We start from the raw sequence: 16,437 nt of genomic DNA, 5'->3' as shown, positions 1-16,437 counted from the left end.
TCAGCAGGGCTTAAATTCTATTCCCTATCTAATAGTAGTTTGGTAGCTCTTATGTGAGATGAGGCTGAATCTTAGTTCTAGTTCTCATGTCACAAGCTCACCGTTGTGCTTTTCCATAGACCAGAAGCTCTTCAGGGCAAGGATTGTCTCTTGCCATGTGTTTGTACACTGCCTAGCACAAAGGAGTCTAGTCTTAGTTGGGTTCCTTAGCAACGGCTCATACAGTGAGAGACAAAATCTCCTTATTCAGTATGAATTTGCAAGAACTGGCAGAACTGTCATCTCACACGCATTGAAGATGGGCAAAGGGAGTTAATTAGAAGAGACACTCAAAGTCTTGATTTAATCTTTTTAAAAAAGAGCCCATGACTTTTTTGAGGTTTGTCTCATATTTTCTTTAACTTTGGAGGAGAGCAGATTTGATATTGGAAGAGAATATGGTGTTGTGACATTCATAATGAGCATGTGGATTTGTATGGTTGTGATGATGGGGAGCATGGAGGTGACGTCCAAGTTAATGCTTCTGTAACTTACAATTTCCCCGATCTTTCATGATTGTTTTGGTAGGATATGTTCATGATCAATCTTAACGTTAAGTTAAAAAATGTTTTTGTGTGGACTGTGTTCTAAACTCTCTAAATCATATTTATAGAAATACCCTTTTCCTCCACAGGACCGGGCTCAAAATCTTAATGAACGAAGAACAAGTACAACCACCCTCACAGTTGATGTGCTTGATGGGGATGATCTTGGACCAATGTTTCTCCCATGTGTCTTAGTGAATAACACTCGTGACTGTAGGCCACTCACCTACCAAGCCAGCTTACCAGAGTTCACTGATCCTGTAAGTGCTCAATGAACTCTTTCTTGGGTTCTTAATTTCTCCCTCACTCTTTCCTAAACAAGTACCGGTATTATGTTTTTCTACAGACAAAATGGGAAACTATTATACATTTTTGTTAGTTATTGTGTTCCTAATTAGAATAAGTGCTTCCATTTGCAGGCGTGAAATACACATCTAGGGCTGAGTGAGTTTCTAGTGGGGTGAGCCACCTCAGCACTCAACTTGAAGTTTGCAGATGGAATTGAGAGACAGGGACAAGCTGAGGTCTCTGGGAACAAAGAGGTGACAGGAGCAGAGGGACAGGTTTGATGGGGCAGGGACAGAAGAGGGCAAGCTCTGGGGCACAGGAACAGAAAGGTCTTAAAGCACTAGGGTATGCTGTCCTCCAGGATCTGGAATGGAACCAAGTATTCCTGATATAAAACATTCTTCTGCTGCCTGACAAAGAGCTGTGAAACCACTGACAACGTGTGTGTGTCATTCCTCTCTCAGACCTGCTCTATATAGAGGATAGGAGCCCACTTCTAATACCTGTTGGTCTTTTAACTCAAGTGGTAGAGGCATGTGTTTTGGATCTAAAGATTCCAACTCAGTGTTATGATTTTAGGCCTAGGTATGTTATGGTCTGGAGGGAGCACCTACATGATTTAACATCTAGTCTCCATGCCTATCTGTTGTTTGGCCTCATTGTGGAGAAGGCCAAGAGGGTGTTCATTAGCCGTAATGACTAGTGACTAGGACTGAGTCTGCTAACTCATATCACAACTGAATAACTGTTAACATAAGATAATAAATTGTAGTACTGTTGACTTGGGTCAGATTTTAGCCAGTCTCCTACAGATAGTAGGAGCACTATTTATGGAAGAAAGGACATTTCAGATATCCTCTATTTGGGTTTTTTCTGTAACATATGCTGTATAAAACAGTCAAAATTTTTCTTTCATTGAAAAAAAATGAAACTCTTTTTGGGAAAATAGCCTTTTGAAGGTACAATGAAGTTGATGAAAGCTATTACTATTGTCACAATCCATTCATATAGTGCTGATTGTCCTATTCCCTGCATTGTAAGTTTAGAACCTAAGGCCCCAGTCCTTCAGGAACTTATGCGTAAAACTTCACTGACACAAGAAGTATTGACTTCAATGGGACTACTCACATAACTTATTCCCATGAGTAAATATTTGCAGGATCAGGAGGACCTAACTTAATGAGGTGAACTTCAAATTCTGCTGGAAATAACATTCTCAAACATAGCAATCTAAGAAACAAGTGGGGGCAGGCACTTATATTGGATTAGATTTATGCCTTGTGTAAGTATAGTGATTTCATTGGACTTGCATCTGGGGTCAATTTGGTTTATCAGCTTTCAGGAGTACTTCTCTTTGCTTTGCTCATATGGACTCTATACTCAAACCATGATTTTTGCCACTTCTGGCAAAACTGTAGGGTTTCATATCCAATAATTATCCTTGCTATCACAGTTGGCTAAATAGGACATGATGATTCTAACTGTATAATAGCAAAACTTTTCCTCCACTAAGCCTTCAAAATCCTAAACTATTTCTTTTATCTTTTCAACTTTTATCTGACACTTCTTAACCTTCTGAGAGAGTTGGAAATGGTTTGCTAGTTACCTCCGTGGTTTTCATTGACTTCAGAGGCCACCCCAAGCTATTGGCAAAGCTTGAAGCCTTTTTTGCAGTGCAGACCGAGTTAGAAGCAAGTTAACAGTCTACTAAAATTAATGAAATAGCAGAACTAGGTTATGGAAAAAATGCATTTAAAAAAGGCCATATCTATTACACAAGTTTAAATATTTATAAAAAGCACAGTATGGTTTAACTTCTTCCTTACAGATCAAAATAAAAGTAGCTGTTCATAGAAGAAGTTAAGAGAAGATTCTGTAGTAGATAACCTGCAACACCACTGTTGTTGTGGAGAACTCTTAGACTATAAAAGGATTAATTAGTTCCACCGCAAACCTTTTCAGTAAAGAAGCTAAGGACAGAATAGACCATGAAAACTGAAATACCTTTTCACATCACTTTGTCATCAGTTGAGGTACATAAGCAGGGTGTTAGAGAAACTTGTTCTCCCATCCAGCGAAGCATAATTACATGAGGTATCCCAATGGCTTCAGTAAGACCACTCATTTACTTAAAGTGCAACTCTGTTTAAATGTTTTGCTGGAAAAGACCTTTCACTGTTCCCACACATACTTAAGGCCCATCATTTTCAGTATTTACTGATTTGTTTCCCCCCAAAATCCCTAGGTCTTGGAAAAAAACAGTATTAATGTTTTTACCAATTATCACCCAGATTTTGGCTCTTTGCTGACTGGGTTCCCCCTTGCAGTGTCCCAACCAGACTTCAGTGTGGACTTCCACTCCCCTCCTGATCCTGGCCCTTCTGCATGGCCTCATCCATTTCCTATGCACAATATATGTCCTGTTTGTATTTCAGCATTGTTGCAGAGGGGGTACATTTCTTTACAGTGAATAATACAGGAAATAATAATGAATCCCAAACAATGAAGTTTTAAGCTTAAATTATTTTGATATAGTTGCTTGGATGAAGATGTTTCATTTAAAAGATAATATACTCCACTGAATTGACCCTAAAATAAGGCATTTATAAGCACAGTATTAAATGTGGTTGTAATAATAAGCATTTTTTTTTCAGTCTTCTAAGATTAATTATCTTTAGCTGGCTTCTGTCAAAGCTTTCTCTGATGTAAAACCCAGATTATTTTTCTAATGTAATTATTTTCTTCAGTAACTCTAGAGCAGCTTGTTACATTGGCAACATGGAAGGAATCCACATAGGGTGTACTTTGTTTACTGTCTTTGGCTGGAGTGATAGAAGAGGCAGGCAAAATTAATGGGCTGCTTTGTTACTAGAGAACTGATTTATTTATACCCCAAACAATGTCAGGGTTTATATTATGCCTTCTAGGACTGGGATTGATTCATGCCAGTTTATTAACAATGTTAAATCTGCTACAAGCTGTATAATTAGTATTTGTACATCTGTAGAAACATATTCTAGGTATTTGCTGCTTGCAGAGGATGAATACCAACTGCCCCAAAACTGCCAGTCTCTCAAGCAGACCAGCAAAGGGTATCAGAGTTCTTTTTCTTTCTTTCTTTCTTTCTTTCTTTCTTTCTTTCTTTCTTTCTTTCTTTCTTTCTTTCTTTCTTATTTGCTTGTTGTGAGTAAAATTATATGTTTATAATAGCAATACTGCCCTTTCAGTCTGTAAGGTACTGTTGTTAACCACTCACTTTTGGCAGTATTTAAGACTCAAGATGAAACAAATTATCTGAAAACTGGTAATGGATTGTTCAGGACTGACATTTCTGCAACACCACCACCAATATTTTACCTAACTAACTTTTTAACACTATAATATGAGTTTAAGGTAGTATGAAAAACATTATTAATAACATCAAGCTGCTGTAATGTTGTGTGACAACTCTGTAAAAAGGCCAGAGCATTAAATGCTTTGGCAGCAAACTCATAGCTGAAAACAAGACAAAAAACTGTGGGCTTGATCCAATGGCCAGAAGTCCTTCCATTGACTTCAGGGGGATTTAAATCAGGTCCTAAAGGGGAGAGCGACCTTTAAAAAAGCAAAGATAAAAATCATACAAATGTGACACTTGTTCAGACCTTTATGTTATTGCTACTTAAATAGCAAGAGAAAAACTCATGCCTACCACATGAAGTTCAACAGATAAACCATCAAGATTAGCATGCTTTGCTGATTTACCATATTTTGAAACTATATGACAAACAAGATCAATACCAATCGTAGAATCCTCAATACATTTCAACTTAGGTATGACTGATTTGGAACTTAGAATACCATGAATGGTTTATGTGAATTTTGTTTCAGAGAGATATTTATAGAATTTTCATATTTGAGACCCTTTTTTCAATTTTTGTGTATTTTTAGTCACAGCTTGTTGAAGTTCTAGAGACAAAGGTGACGGTTTCTCATTGCCATTTTCATGTAGTGTTATAGCTCAACATCATATGGTGAGGCACTTCTTCAGCAATATGGACTAAATTATGATGTGATACATCAGTGCATAGCTAATATATCACATGGTAGCTCTTTCCATTCATTGAAAGCATTGTTTCAGCTTTTCTGGAGCTGATCCATTTCTAGTAAGTAATGTATTTTAAAGTTTTCTAAAAATTAACAAAATAATATACAGATCTAAAATTGGTTAGAGTTCAGAAATATTTTTCATTTCCTAGACTTATGACTGCAATATATTTGTTAGAATTTAGGTGCAATCCTTTATCATCTATTGCATGTGCTAGATACTTTATATTCAATTCTATACTGACTTGGGTTTTGGTGATGAGCCCTGTCAAGGTTATTTCCCCACTTTGAACTTTAGCGTCCTAAAAGTGGGGACCTGCATGATCACTTTTAAGCTTAATTACTAGCTTAAATTTGGTACACTGCCACCAGCCAAAAATATAGTGTTTGGCACACTTCCTGTTCCCCCAAAACCTTCCCTGGGGAACCCAAGACCCAAACTCCTTGGGTCTTAAAACAAGGAGAAATAAACCATCCCCCTTCCTCCCCCCCCCCCCAGACTTTCCCCTCCCTGGGTCTTCATCACATGGACCCATGGGAAAGAGACTCTGAAAAAATTCCACCACGATTTCAACAGCTTCCACCCCACCATCAACCTCAGCCTGGACCAATCTACATGGGAGGTCCACGGTACAAATAAGTGATGGTCATGTTAACACCACCCTTTACCGCAAACCTACGGGCCGCTATGTCTACCTTCATGCCTCCAGCTTCCACCCCAGGCACACCACACGATCCATTGTCTACAGCCAAGCACTGAGGTACAACCGCATGTGCTCCAATCGCTCAGACAGAGACCAACACCTACAAAATCTTCACCAAGCATTCTCAAAACTACAATACCCGCATGAGGAAATAAGGAAACAGATCAACAGAGCCAGGCCTGTACCCAGAAGCTTCCTACTGCAAGACAAACCCAAGAAAGAAACCAACAGAACTCCACTGGCCATCACCTACAGTCCTCAGCTAAAACCCCTCCAATGCATCATCAGGGATCTACAACCCATCCTGGACAATGATCCCTCACTTTCACAGGTCTTGGGTGGCAGGCCAGTCCTTTCCCGCAGACAACCTGCCAACCTGAAGCATATTCTCACCAGTAACTGCACACTGCACCGTAGTAACTCTAACTCAGGAACCAATCCATGCCACAAACCTCGATGCCAACTCTTCCCACATATCTACACCAGCGACACCATCACAGGACCTAACCAGATCAGCCACACCATCACCGGTTCATTCACCTGTACGTCCACCAATGTAATATATGCCATCATATGCCAGCAATGCCCCTCTGCTATGTACATCGGCCAAACTGGACAGTCCCTACAGAAAAGGATAAATGGAAACAACACACATATTAGGAATGGCAATATACAAAAACCTGTAGGAGAACACTTCAATCTCCCTGGACACACAATAGCAGATTTAAAGGTAGCCATCGTGCAGCAAAAAAACTTCAGGACCAGATTCCAAAGAGAAACTGCTGAGCTTCAATTCATCTGCAAATTTGACACCATCCGCTCAGGATTAAACAAATACTGTGAATGGCTTGCCAACTACAAAAGCAGTTTCTCCTCCCTTGGTTTTCACACCTCAACTGCTAGAAGAGGGCCTCATCCTCCCTGATTGAACCAACCTCATTATCTCTAGCCTGCTTCTTGCTTGCATATATATACCTGCCTCTGGAAATTTCCACTACATGCATCCGACGAAGTGAGTATTCAACCACAAAAGCTCATGCTCCAATACATCTGTTAGTCTATAAGGTGCCACAGGACTCTTTGCTGCTTGTGTATACATAGCTGTTGATAGATAAAATATTCTCCATTAGCTGCATTACCTGTCCCCAACAGGTCTGCTTACCACCTCTAAATCTCAATAAACCATTATTAAAATACACAGAAAATGAATATACAAAAACTTTGGGAGAAATTAGGTTTCATACAAACAGCATACCTATACAGAATCAAGGAAAAGAGTTCAGCCATCTAACAGTACATATCCTCTCCTCCACCAGCAGGCATGCACCTTAGTCCTCTTCTTCAACTGCTTGTACCTATGGGTACTCCACCTTAGGTGCATATACATTCCATGCACTTTTGCCAGCGGGTTTTGTATGATCTGCACATGCATCTTAACTATCCTTACTCCCTGTATCAAGTTTATATAGGGCAGTTTGGGACCTGCTGCCGCTCATTTCCTTCTAAATGGCTTCAGGCCTGATATGTAGTGCTGGAGTGTCTGCATAGATTACATACCTTTTACTGTGTGAATCAAAAACAGATGGAAACTTCCTTTATAGGAGGAAAAGTGAAAATGGTTACAGCATTTTATATATAAAATACACAAAGTAACCCAAGTGAAAAATAAAAAAAAATTTCAGTTATAATCGGCTTAGAAGCTACTTTTAATAATAGAAGATTAAAAATATCAGATGTGATTTATTTTATTTTGTTTAGGTTACATGTTCCTCTGAGAATATTAGGTGTATATTTATTACTAAAGAGGAAATGAATAGTGACCATGACTAAGATATACAACACTTTGAAGGGCAAAGAAAAGATGGATGTCACAAATCTGTTCCAGAGTATAAAAGATTCTAATACAAGAGGGCATAATTGAAACTACAGAAATAACATATTATAAGTACACAGAATCTACCTAGAAATTACATGTGGCATAAAATACCAAAGATTACAATAAAAATAAATTCTACATCTGAACGTATTCAAAGAAACGTTAAGAATTAAAACTCTAAGAAGCATTACAAGTTGTAAACTTTTAAATGCAAATTTGGACAATGGAATAATCTCACAAGGAAGTACTCAAAATAGAATAAATGAAAGTATGTTTAGAAGAAAAAAAGTCCATTGTAGCTGTTTAGCAATTTTACATTAGATTCTGTGTTTTAAAAGTAGCATAAAGATCCTAAAAAGCCAAGTACTTCCAAAAGCATGTTCTGGATTTTAGTAACAGCTTTTAATGGCTATAAATGCTATATTCTATTGGTACAAATTGATTAATTGATATTAGATGAATAAATCGTATAGATAATCACAAACTGAGCAATTCTTCACATCAGTGATTCTTATATTAAAAACAGTTGCTCCAAATAGCCACCGAGTTTGAGGTTCAATGTCCTTTTAAACATCACATTGATCTCAGTTTTTAATTGATGAAATCACAGATTTAATTACTGCTGTCACTTTTCTGTTCCTTGTAATCCATTTTATTAAAGATCATTTGTAATCCCTTCTTATGGTTTTATTGTTTGGCATTTCATTACTTTATATCTGTGTATGCCCTTTCTCTCCTGAGGTCTCAAGCATCATATTCCTCCTACGCACAAAGTAAGACCAAAGCCTTGCAGTTTTTAACCATATTTTCCAATTGCTGTGGCATCTCAGTGATGGATGCAGTGAGATATGTAATATAGTCTGCTTCAGTGTGCTGCCCCTGCTGAACTTTTTGTAAAGATAGAATTTGTAAGGTTTTGTTTTCCATTTTCACACTGAGGCTTTTGTTCATTTTATCATTACAGGAGACATCAAGAATATGTGTAAGTTCTTGAAAGCGCTGTATCCCTGTATGTTCTTGGATGGAACACAGCAAGGTGCATGAGATTTAGTTTTCCACCCTGAAAACTAATAAATGTGAAGCCCTTTGTGTGAACATGCTTACATTACTCACTATTGTGCAGGGTAAATAGGAGCAGTGTTTTGGTGGAGTTTAGGTGTGCCTGAGAAGACATGGATTTAAACAATCCTCATCAAGTTAAGGCTGTATTTATCTACTGTACATCTTCCTTATTACTGGGCAGGAATAATTTGGTAGCCACACTGCAACACACCCATTTTTTACTCATCACTTTTGACCATTTGCTAATATGTACAATACAGACTTAGGACTGGGTCTTTAAGAAAGTTAAGTTTTTTAAAAAGTCTGGTGAAAATTTTGTGATATATTGTACCAACTAGCATGTCTTTCCTCCAAGCTCTCAAAACATGTTATGCCTCACAAAATATATGTAAGTATATTATTTTTTAAAAGGTTGAGTTACCTGCGAGAGACACACACAGGTTCAGTTTTAGTTGTGTAGCTGAAAAACATTGATTTAGAAAACCTCACAGTTCTTAATGTTAATTAGATTAGAATCACTTAGGCAAGACAACATGCTTTCAAACACTAAATTATAATACAAATGGAATCCTGCATACTTAATAGCCAGAAATCAGTGGGTAGGCAGCACGTTGTCAGTTATAAACGACTCCAGCCCATGCTGTATGAGATAACAAGAGAAATGCATTAACAGTGGAATTGTCCTTTACCTTCTTTGATTGCTTATTTACAGTAATTCAGAAATGAACACTTCTGTCTCATAGTGGAGGCCTTTAAACAATCTCATTGCCACTGGCTTAAAAATGAGCAATTTGGCTCATTTTAAAGGGGATGGCAATGTTATAGGATTTTAGGTGGGATCTGAGGCCATCAGATTGGAAAAGGATAAATTAAGATTGACCAATATGTACCTGTCACAGAAATGCGTGTGCTTTTTATAATTATTTAAAACAGCAATTTATTTGTTATATCCAAGCAATATGCTATATAGCTAGCCAACAGATAGCAATTTTGCTTATTAATTATAAACATAGATGCATGACAAACTGATATCCATTCTTAGATTGCTTTGGAAAGTGGAAAGCTATTCAGAATTAAAGGACTCTCTCTGGGAAAAATCATTCCCTTGTAATCTTGTAGATAAAAACAAAACAAAAACTAAGTTTGTTTTGTATTTGTTGATGGCTTGACCCTTTCCTATCACAGGACAGAGCATCACAGAGTATTGTTAAGTACAACACGAAGGGGAGGTTTAAAGCTTCAACAGAATTATAGCAGAATTGCTAGATAGTAGATGTTCTAACTTAACAAAATCAGTGATTTCACATTAGCAGCATTTTAATGGGACACCTCTTTCAGCAATGTCAAAACAGAAGGCTTTGATAAGCTGTTGATTGTCAGCTACTGCAGGTTTCATAAAGAGCTTTGTCACTGTATTCTATTTCTCTATCCTTTCTTTTTTTTGATAAATTGCCTGTCCACCGTGTGCAGTCTTCTGATAAGTATGTGTTTAGTAAATGTCACTGAAAACAAGTGAAGCATAAAAAGGTTAAAATTATAAAGATGTGAGTTTATAGGTCATTAATTTTTATATCTGGGACTGCACCAAGAATGGCAGGGCTAATTAAAAGAAATTGCCCCTTGTTTTAATATAGAAATATGTGAGACTTGCAGAGGATCTTTGCATTGTTTCTCACCAGATGGGCAAGCAGTTATGTTACTTGAAATGTTAATTAGGTGTGGAAGTGACTGTTGTATATCAAAGTTTCACCTGTGGTTAGGATTTAGGTCAGACTGAGTGTGAATTAATATGATCATACTGCTCGTCGCAGCACAAGCTAATCAGGGCTTTTATCTTTTTTAAAATAATGAAGATTAAATAACTTGTGCTTCAGTTACCTTTCAGAAACATACTAATCATTTGACTTCTGAGAGCCAGAACATACTTAGGTCTGAAGAACAAGTGAATAAATTTTGAGAGCAGCTTTACTGACATCAGGGTTTGAAACCATACTTAGAACTGTTTTCAGACATGGCTAAAACCAAACAAGATCGTTGCACATTTTGTATGTACATCTCACACACTGTTTTCACCTATTCAGTATTAGTGGTAGGGTCCTGCTTAGGGGACAGTGTCTGTTTTTGTCCTTAAATGGTTGTCAGGCATGTTAGTTGCACATGGAGAAGAGCTGTTTGTTGTCCAAAAGCTAGAACGTGGTGACATTAAAAACCTCTCGCAAAGTTAGCCCATTATGTCAGTAAAATTTCCTATCTATATTGCTTTCCTGTTAGTTTTTTTAGTTACAAACTATTTTGTAAGGACTTAAATGGTAACAGCATCACACCACTAAAAGTTAATTCGTTGATCATAACACATTATATTTTGTAATATATATAAGAGCTAATTGGTAGAAAAAACTGTCTACAATTTTTTGACAATTTTTCCCCACCAAGTGTCTGCTTTCCACAGAAATTTTTCACTTTTAGATGAAAAAACAAACACCTGAAAACCAAAATTGAAAAGCTATGGAGAAAATCAGTTTGCTTTTGATTTTCAGGAAGAACATCCCAGAATCCATAATATATAAGACCTTTACTTTCAGAAATAAGAAACTTCATTTCCATTTCAAAAGGCTTAAACTTTGGTTTGACAGGTCAGCCAAAAAAATAGTGCAGTCTGTACAATGTTTGAGAGAGTATCAGAGGGGTAGCCGTGTTAGTCTGGATCTATAAAAAGTGTCAGAGTCCTGTGTACTTATAAACTAACAGAAGTATTGAAGCATAAGCTTTCGTGGGTGAATACATGCATCTGACGAACTGAGTATTCACCCACGAAAGCTTATGCTCCAGTACTTCTGTTAGTCTGTAAGATGCCACAGGATTCTTTGTCAATGTTTGAGAGAGTTTGCTAAATAAGATTCCTGAATGCCTTTGATATGTACAATAGTAAGGGCTTACATGTTTATTATAGTCTATGTGTGAATATAAGAGCATGAGTGGATGAACGGAGCAGGTAATCATCAAATGATCCATTTCCTGTCACTTATTCCTAGCTTCTGGCAAACAGAGGCTAGGGATACCATCCCTGCCCATCCTGACTAATAGCCACTGATGGACCTATCCTCCATGAATGTATCTAGTTCTTTTTGGAACCCTGTTATAGTCTTCGCCTTCACAACAGCGTCTAGCAAAGAGTTCCACAGGTTAACAGTGCATGTGTGAAGAAATACTTCCTTTTGTTTGTTTTAAACATGCTGCCTATTAATTACATTTGGTGACCCATAGTTCTCGTGTTATGAGAAGGAGTAAATAACACTTCCTTATTTACTTTCTCCACACCAGTCATGATTTCGTATACCTCAATCATATTCCCGCTTAGTCGTCTCCTTTCCAAGATGAAAAGTCCCAGTCTTGTTAATCTCTCCTCATATGGAACCTGTTCCATACCCATAATCATTTTTTTCCCTTTTCTGAACCTTTTCCAATTCCAATACATCTTTTTTCAGATGGAGCGACCACATCTGCATGCAGTATTCAAGATGTTGGTGTATCATGGATTTATATAGCGGCAGTATGATATTTTCTGTTCTATTATCAATCCCTTTCTTAATAATGCCCAACATTCTGTTCACTGTTTTGACTGCCACTGTGCATTGAGTGGATTGAGTTTTCAGAGAAGTATCCACAATGAATCCAAGATCTCTTTCTTGAGTGGTAACTGCTAATTTAGACCCCCTCATTTTATACATATATTTGGGATTATGTTTTCCTGTGTGCATTACTTTGCAATTATCAGCACTGAATTTCATCTGCCATTTTGTTGCCCAGTCTCCTAGTTTTGAGAGATCCTTTTGTAGCTCCTCACAATCTGCCTGGGACTTAACTATCTTGAGTAGTTTTGTATCATGTGCATATTTTGCCACCTCACTGTTTACCCCTTTTTCCAGATCATTTATGAATATGTTAAATTGGACTAGTCCCAGTACAGACCCCTGGAGGACACCACTATTTACCTCTTTCCATTCTGAGACCTGACATTTATTCCTACCCTTGGTTTCCTATCTTTTAACCAGTTACCAATCCATGAAAGGATCTTCCATCTTATCCCATGACAGCTTACTTTGCTTAAGAGTTTTGGTGAGGGACCTTGTCAAAGGCTTTCTGAAAATCAAAGTACACTGTATTCACTGGATCCCCCTTGTCCACATGCTTGTTGACCCCCTCAAAGAACTCTAATAGATTAGTAAGACATGATTTCCCTTTACAGAAACCATGTTGACTATTGCTCAACAGTTTATGTTTTTCTATGTGTCTTGACAATTTTATTCTTAACTATTGTTTCGACTAATTTGCCTGGTACCAATGTTAGACTAACTGGTCTGTAATTGCCGGGGATCACCTCTAGAGCCCTTTTTAAATATTGGCATTACTTTAGCTAACTTCCAGTCATAGGGTACCGAAGCCAATTTAAAGGACAGGTTACAAACCTTAGTTAATAGTTCCGCAACTTCACATTTGAGTTCTTTCAGAACTCTTGGGTGAATGCCATCTGGTCCCAGTGACTTGTTAATGTTGAGTTTATCAATTAATTCCAAAATTTCCTCTAGTGACACTTCAATCTGTGACAGTTCCTCAGATTTGTCACCTACAAAAGCCGGCTCAGGTTTGGGAATCTCCCTAACATCCTCAGCCGTGAAGACTGAAGCAAAGAATCCATTTAGTTTCTCCGCAATGACTTTATCGTCTTTAAGCGCTCCTTTTGTATCTCGATCATCAAGGGGTCCCACTGGTTGTTTAGCAGGCTTCCTGCTTCTGATGTACTTAAAAAACATTTTGTTATTATGTTTGGAGTTTTTGGCTAGCCGTTCTTCAAATTCCTCTTTGGCTTTTCTTATTACACTCTTGCACTTAAGCTGGCAGTGTTTGTGCTCCTTTCTATTTGCCTTACTACCATTTGACTTCCCCTTTTTTAAGGAAGTCTTTTTATCTCTCACTGCTTCTTTTACATTGTTGTTAAGCCACAGTGGCTCTTTTTTAGTTCTTTTACTGTGTTTCTTAATTTGGGGTATACATTGAAGTTGGGCCTCTATTATGGTGCCTTTAAAAAGGGCCCATGCAACTTGCAGGGATTTCACTGTAGTCACTGTACCTTTTAACTTTTGTTTAACTAACCCCCTTATTTTTGTATAGTTCTCTCTTTTGAAATTAAGTGCCACAGTGTTGGGCTGTTGAGGGGTTCTTCCCCCCACAGGGTTGTTGAATGCTATTGTATTATGGTCACTATTTCCAAGCGGTTCTGCTATAGTTACGTCTTGGACCAGCTCCTGCGCTCCACTCAGGATTAGATCTAGAGTTGCCTTTCCCCTTGTGGGTTCCCATACCAGCTGCTCCATGAAGCAGTCATTTAAAGTATCAAGAAATTTTATCTCTACATTTCATCCTTTAGTGAAATGTTCCCAGTCAATATGGGGATAATTGAATTCCCCCTCTATTATTGGGTTCTTAATTTTGATAGCCTCTCTGATTTCCCTTTGCATTTCATCATCACTATTACTGTCCTGGTCAGGTGGTCGATAATTGATCCCTAATGTTATATTTTATTAGAGCATGAAATTTCTTTCCATAGCAATTCTATGGAACATGTGGATTCGCTTAATATTTTTACTTCATTTGAATCTACATTTTCTTTCATATATAGTGCCACTCCTCCCCCTGCACGACCTGTTCTGTCCTTCCGATATATTTTGTACCCTGGAATGATTGTGTCGCATTGATTGCTCTCAGTCCACCAGGTTTCTGTGATGCCTGTTGTATCAATATCCTCCTTTATCACAAGGCACTCTAGTTCACCCATCTTATTATTTAGACTTCTAGCATTTGTGTACAAGCACTTTAAAAACTTGTCTCTGTTTATTTGTCTGCCCTTTTCTGATGTGCCAGATTCTTTTTTATGTGACAGTTTATCGTCTGATCCGGCCCCTACATTATCCTCTTCCGTCCTCTATTCCTGACTATAACCTGGAGATTCCCTATTGTCAGACTCTCCCCTAAGAGAAGTCTGTGTCCGATCCACATGCTCCTCTGCAGCAGTCGGCTTTCCCCCGTCTCCTAGTTTAAAAATTGCTCTACAACCTCTTTAATGTTTAGTGCCAGCAGTCTGGTTCCACTTTGGTTTAGGTGGAGCCCATCTCTCCTGTATAGGCTCCCCCCATCCCAAAAGTTTGTCCAGTTCCTAATGAATGTAAACCCCTCCTCTCTACACCATCGTCTCCTCCACGCGTTGAGACTCTGAAGCTCTGCCTGCCTACCTGGCCCTGCGCGTGGTACTGGGAGCATTTCTGAGAATGCCACCATAGAGGTCCTGGATTTCAGTCTCTTCCCTAGTAGCCTAAATTTGGCTTCCAGGACATCTCTCCTACCCTTCCCTATGTCATTGGTTCCTATATGTGCCATGACCACCGGCTTCTCCCCAGCACTACAAATAAGTCTGTCTAGATGCCTCGAGAGATCCGCAACCTTTGCACCAGGCAGGCAAGTCACCATACGGTTCTCCCGGTCATCACAAATCCAGCTATCTATGTTTCTAATGATCGAATCTCCCATTACTAACACCTGCCTTTTCCTAGTAACTGGAGTTCCCTCCCCCGGAGACGTAATCTCAGTGCGAGAGGCAACTCCAGCACCATCTGGAAGTTGGGTCCCAACTATGGGAAGGTTTCCCTCTGCTCCCATTGACTGCTCTGCTTCCCTGGGCCTTTCTTCCTCCTCAACAGCACAGAGGCTGTCTGGGTGGAGGTGGGACAATTTTACAGTGTTCCAGAAAGCCTCATCTACTTATCTCTCTGCCTCCCTTAGCTCCTCCAGTTCCGCTACCCTGGCCTCCAAAGTCCGTACGTGGTCTCTGAGGGCCAGGAGCTCCTTGCACCGACTGCACACATATGCCACCTGCCCACAGGGCAAGTAATCATACATACACTCAGTGCAATAAACTGGATAGCCCCCACTCTGCTGCTGGGCTTCTGCCTGAATTGTCTCCTAGTTAATGAAAGGGTGGTTTAAACAAAGGGGTTTTGGAATATGGTTTGGATTATAGGTTTTAAGGGGACTACAGGGGAACAAGTAGGACCGACAAGGGACCCCCCTTCCCTTCCCAATCCCCTTCCAAACTCCCTTGCAAAACTCCCTGTTAGCAGTCCCTGTTCGCATGCATCCATACATAACTGTTAATGCATTTGCAGACATTCCCCTCTCCACCTTTAAGACTATAAATGCTGATTCTGTAAAACTACAGGACGCTCCATAAATAGTGCTGTTCGTTTCATTACTACTAGATGGAGGTCTCTTTTATCATGGAAATAAGAACAGAACTATCTTGCATCAAATGTGATAATCAAATTATGTCCTAGGCACTCTGCTGGAGTAAAGCATTTTAGACCTATGTATCTATGCCTTGTAGTACAAATTTACATAGAGTTCTTGCCTGAAATTATTTTTTGTTCTTGTTTTGTTTAGTGGGGCTCTCCATGTCAATTACTATTAAAGTTCTTCCAGTTCCATTTAAAGGGACAAATATCATACAAATGTAGATGGACTTTGTACTGGAAAAGTACACAGATTTGATAGAAGTAGCATACTGTCAGGACAGAATTTCATAGCACTTCAAGAAATAAATATTATTGAACAGTTCAAGAAATTGAGATTCACTCTGCCATTTATAGAAACATAGCATGTCAATTCAAATGTTCTTGTAAAATTTTCAGGTGAAGCCACTGTGTGTTAAATCATTCATTTTCATATGTCATCTTGTAGTTCTGCATATAGATGTGGCTGCACATTTTGGACCATTTTGTTGAGGTCA

General features: G+C 38.6%; 1 protein-coding gene across 5 annotated transcripts in view; it reads left to right on the top strand.

Annotated features, from left to right (window-relative positions):
• Positions 1-16,437, top strand: part of PCDH15 (protocadherin related 15) — a 1,497,017-nt gene that overhangs the window by 1,029,701 nt on the left and 450,879 nt on the right. For all 5 annotated transcript variants that reach the window (XM_030569599.1, XM_030569597.1, XM_030569596.1 and 2 more), the window contains one exon: positions 674-844. In XM_030569599.1, coding sequence (XP_030425459.1) covers positions 674-844 — 171 coding nt within the window. The remainder of the gene's footprint in view (positions 1-673; positions 845-16,437) is intronic.

Source organism: Gopherus evgoodei, chromosome 7 (assembly GCF_007399415.2).
Source record: "Gopherus evgoodei ecotype Sinaloan lineage chromosome 7, rGopEvg1_v1.p, whole genome shotgun sequence".
Taxonomy (NCBI): Eukaryota; Metazoa; Chordata; order Testudines; family Testudinidae; genus Gopherus; species Gopherus evgoodei.
Note: the sequence above shows the minus strand (reverse complement) of the source record. Positions and strands in the feature narration are given on the sequence as shown.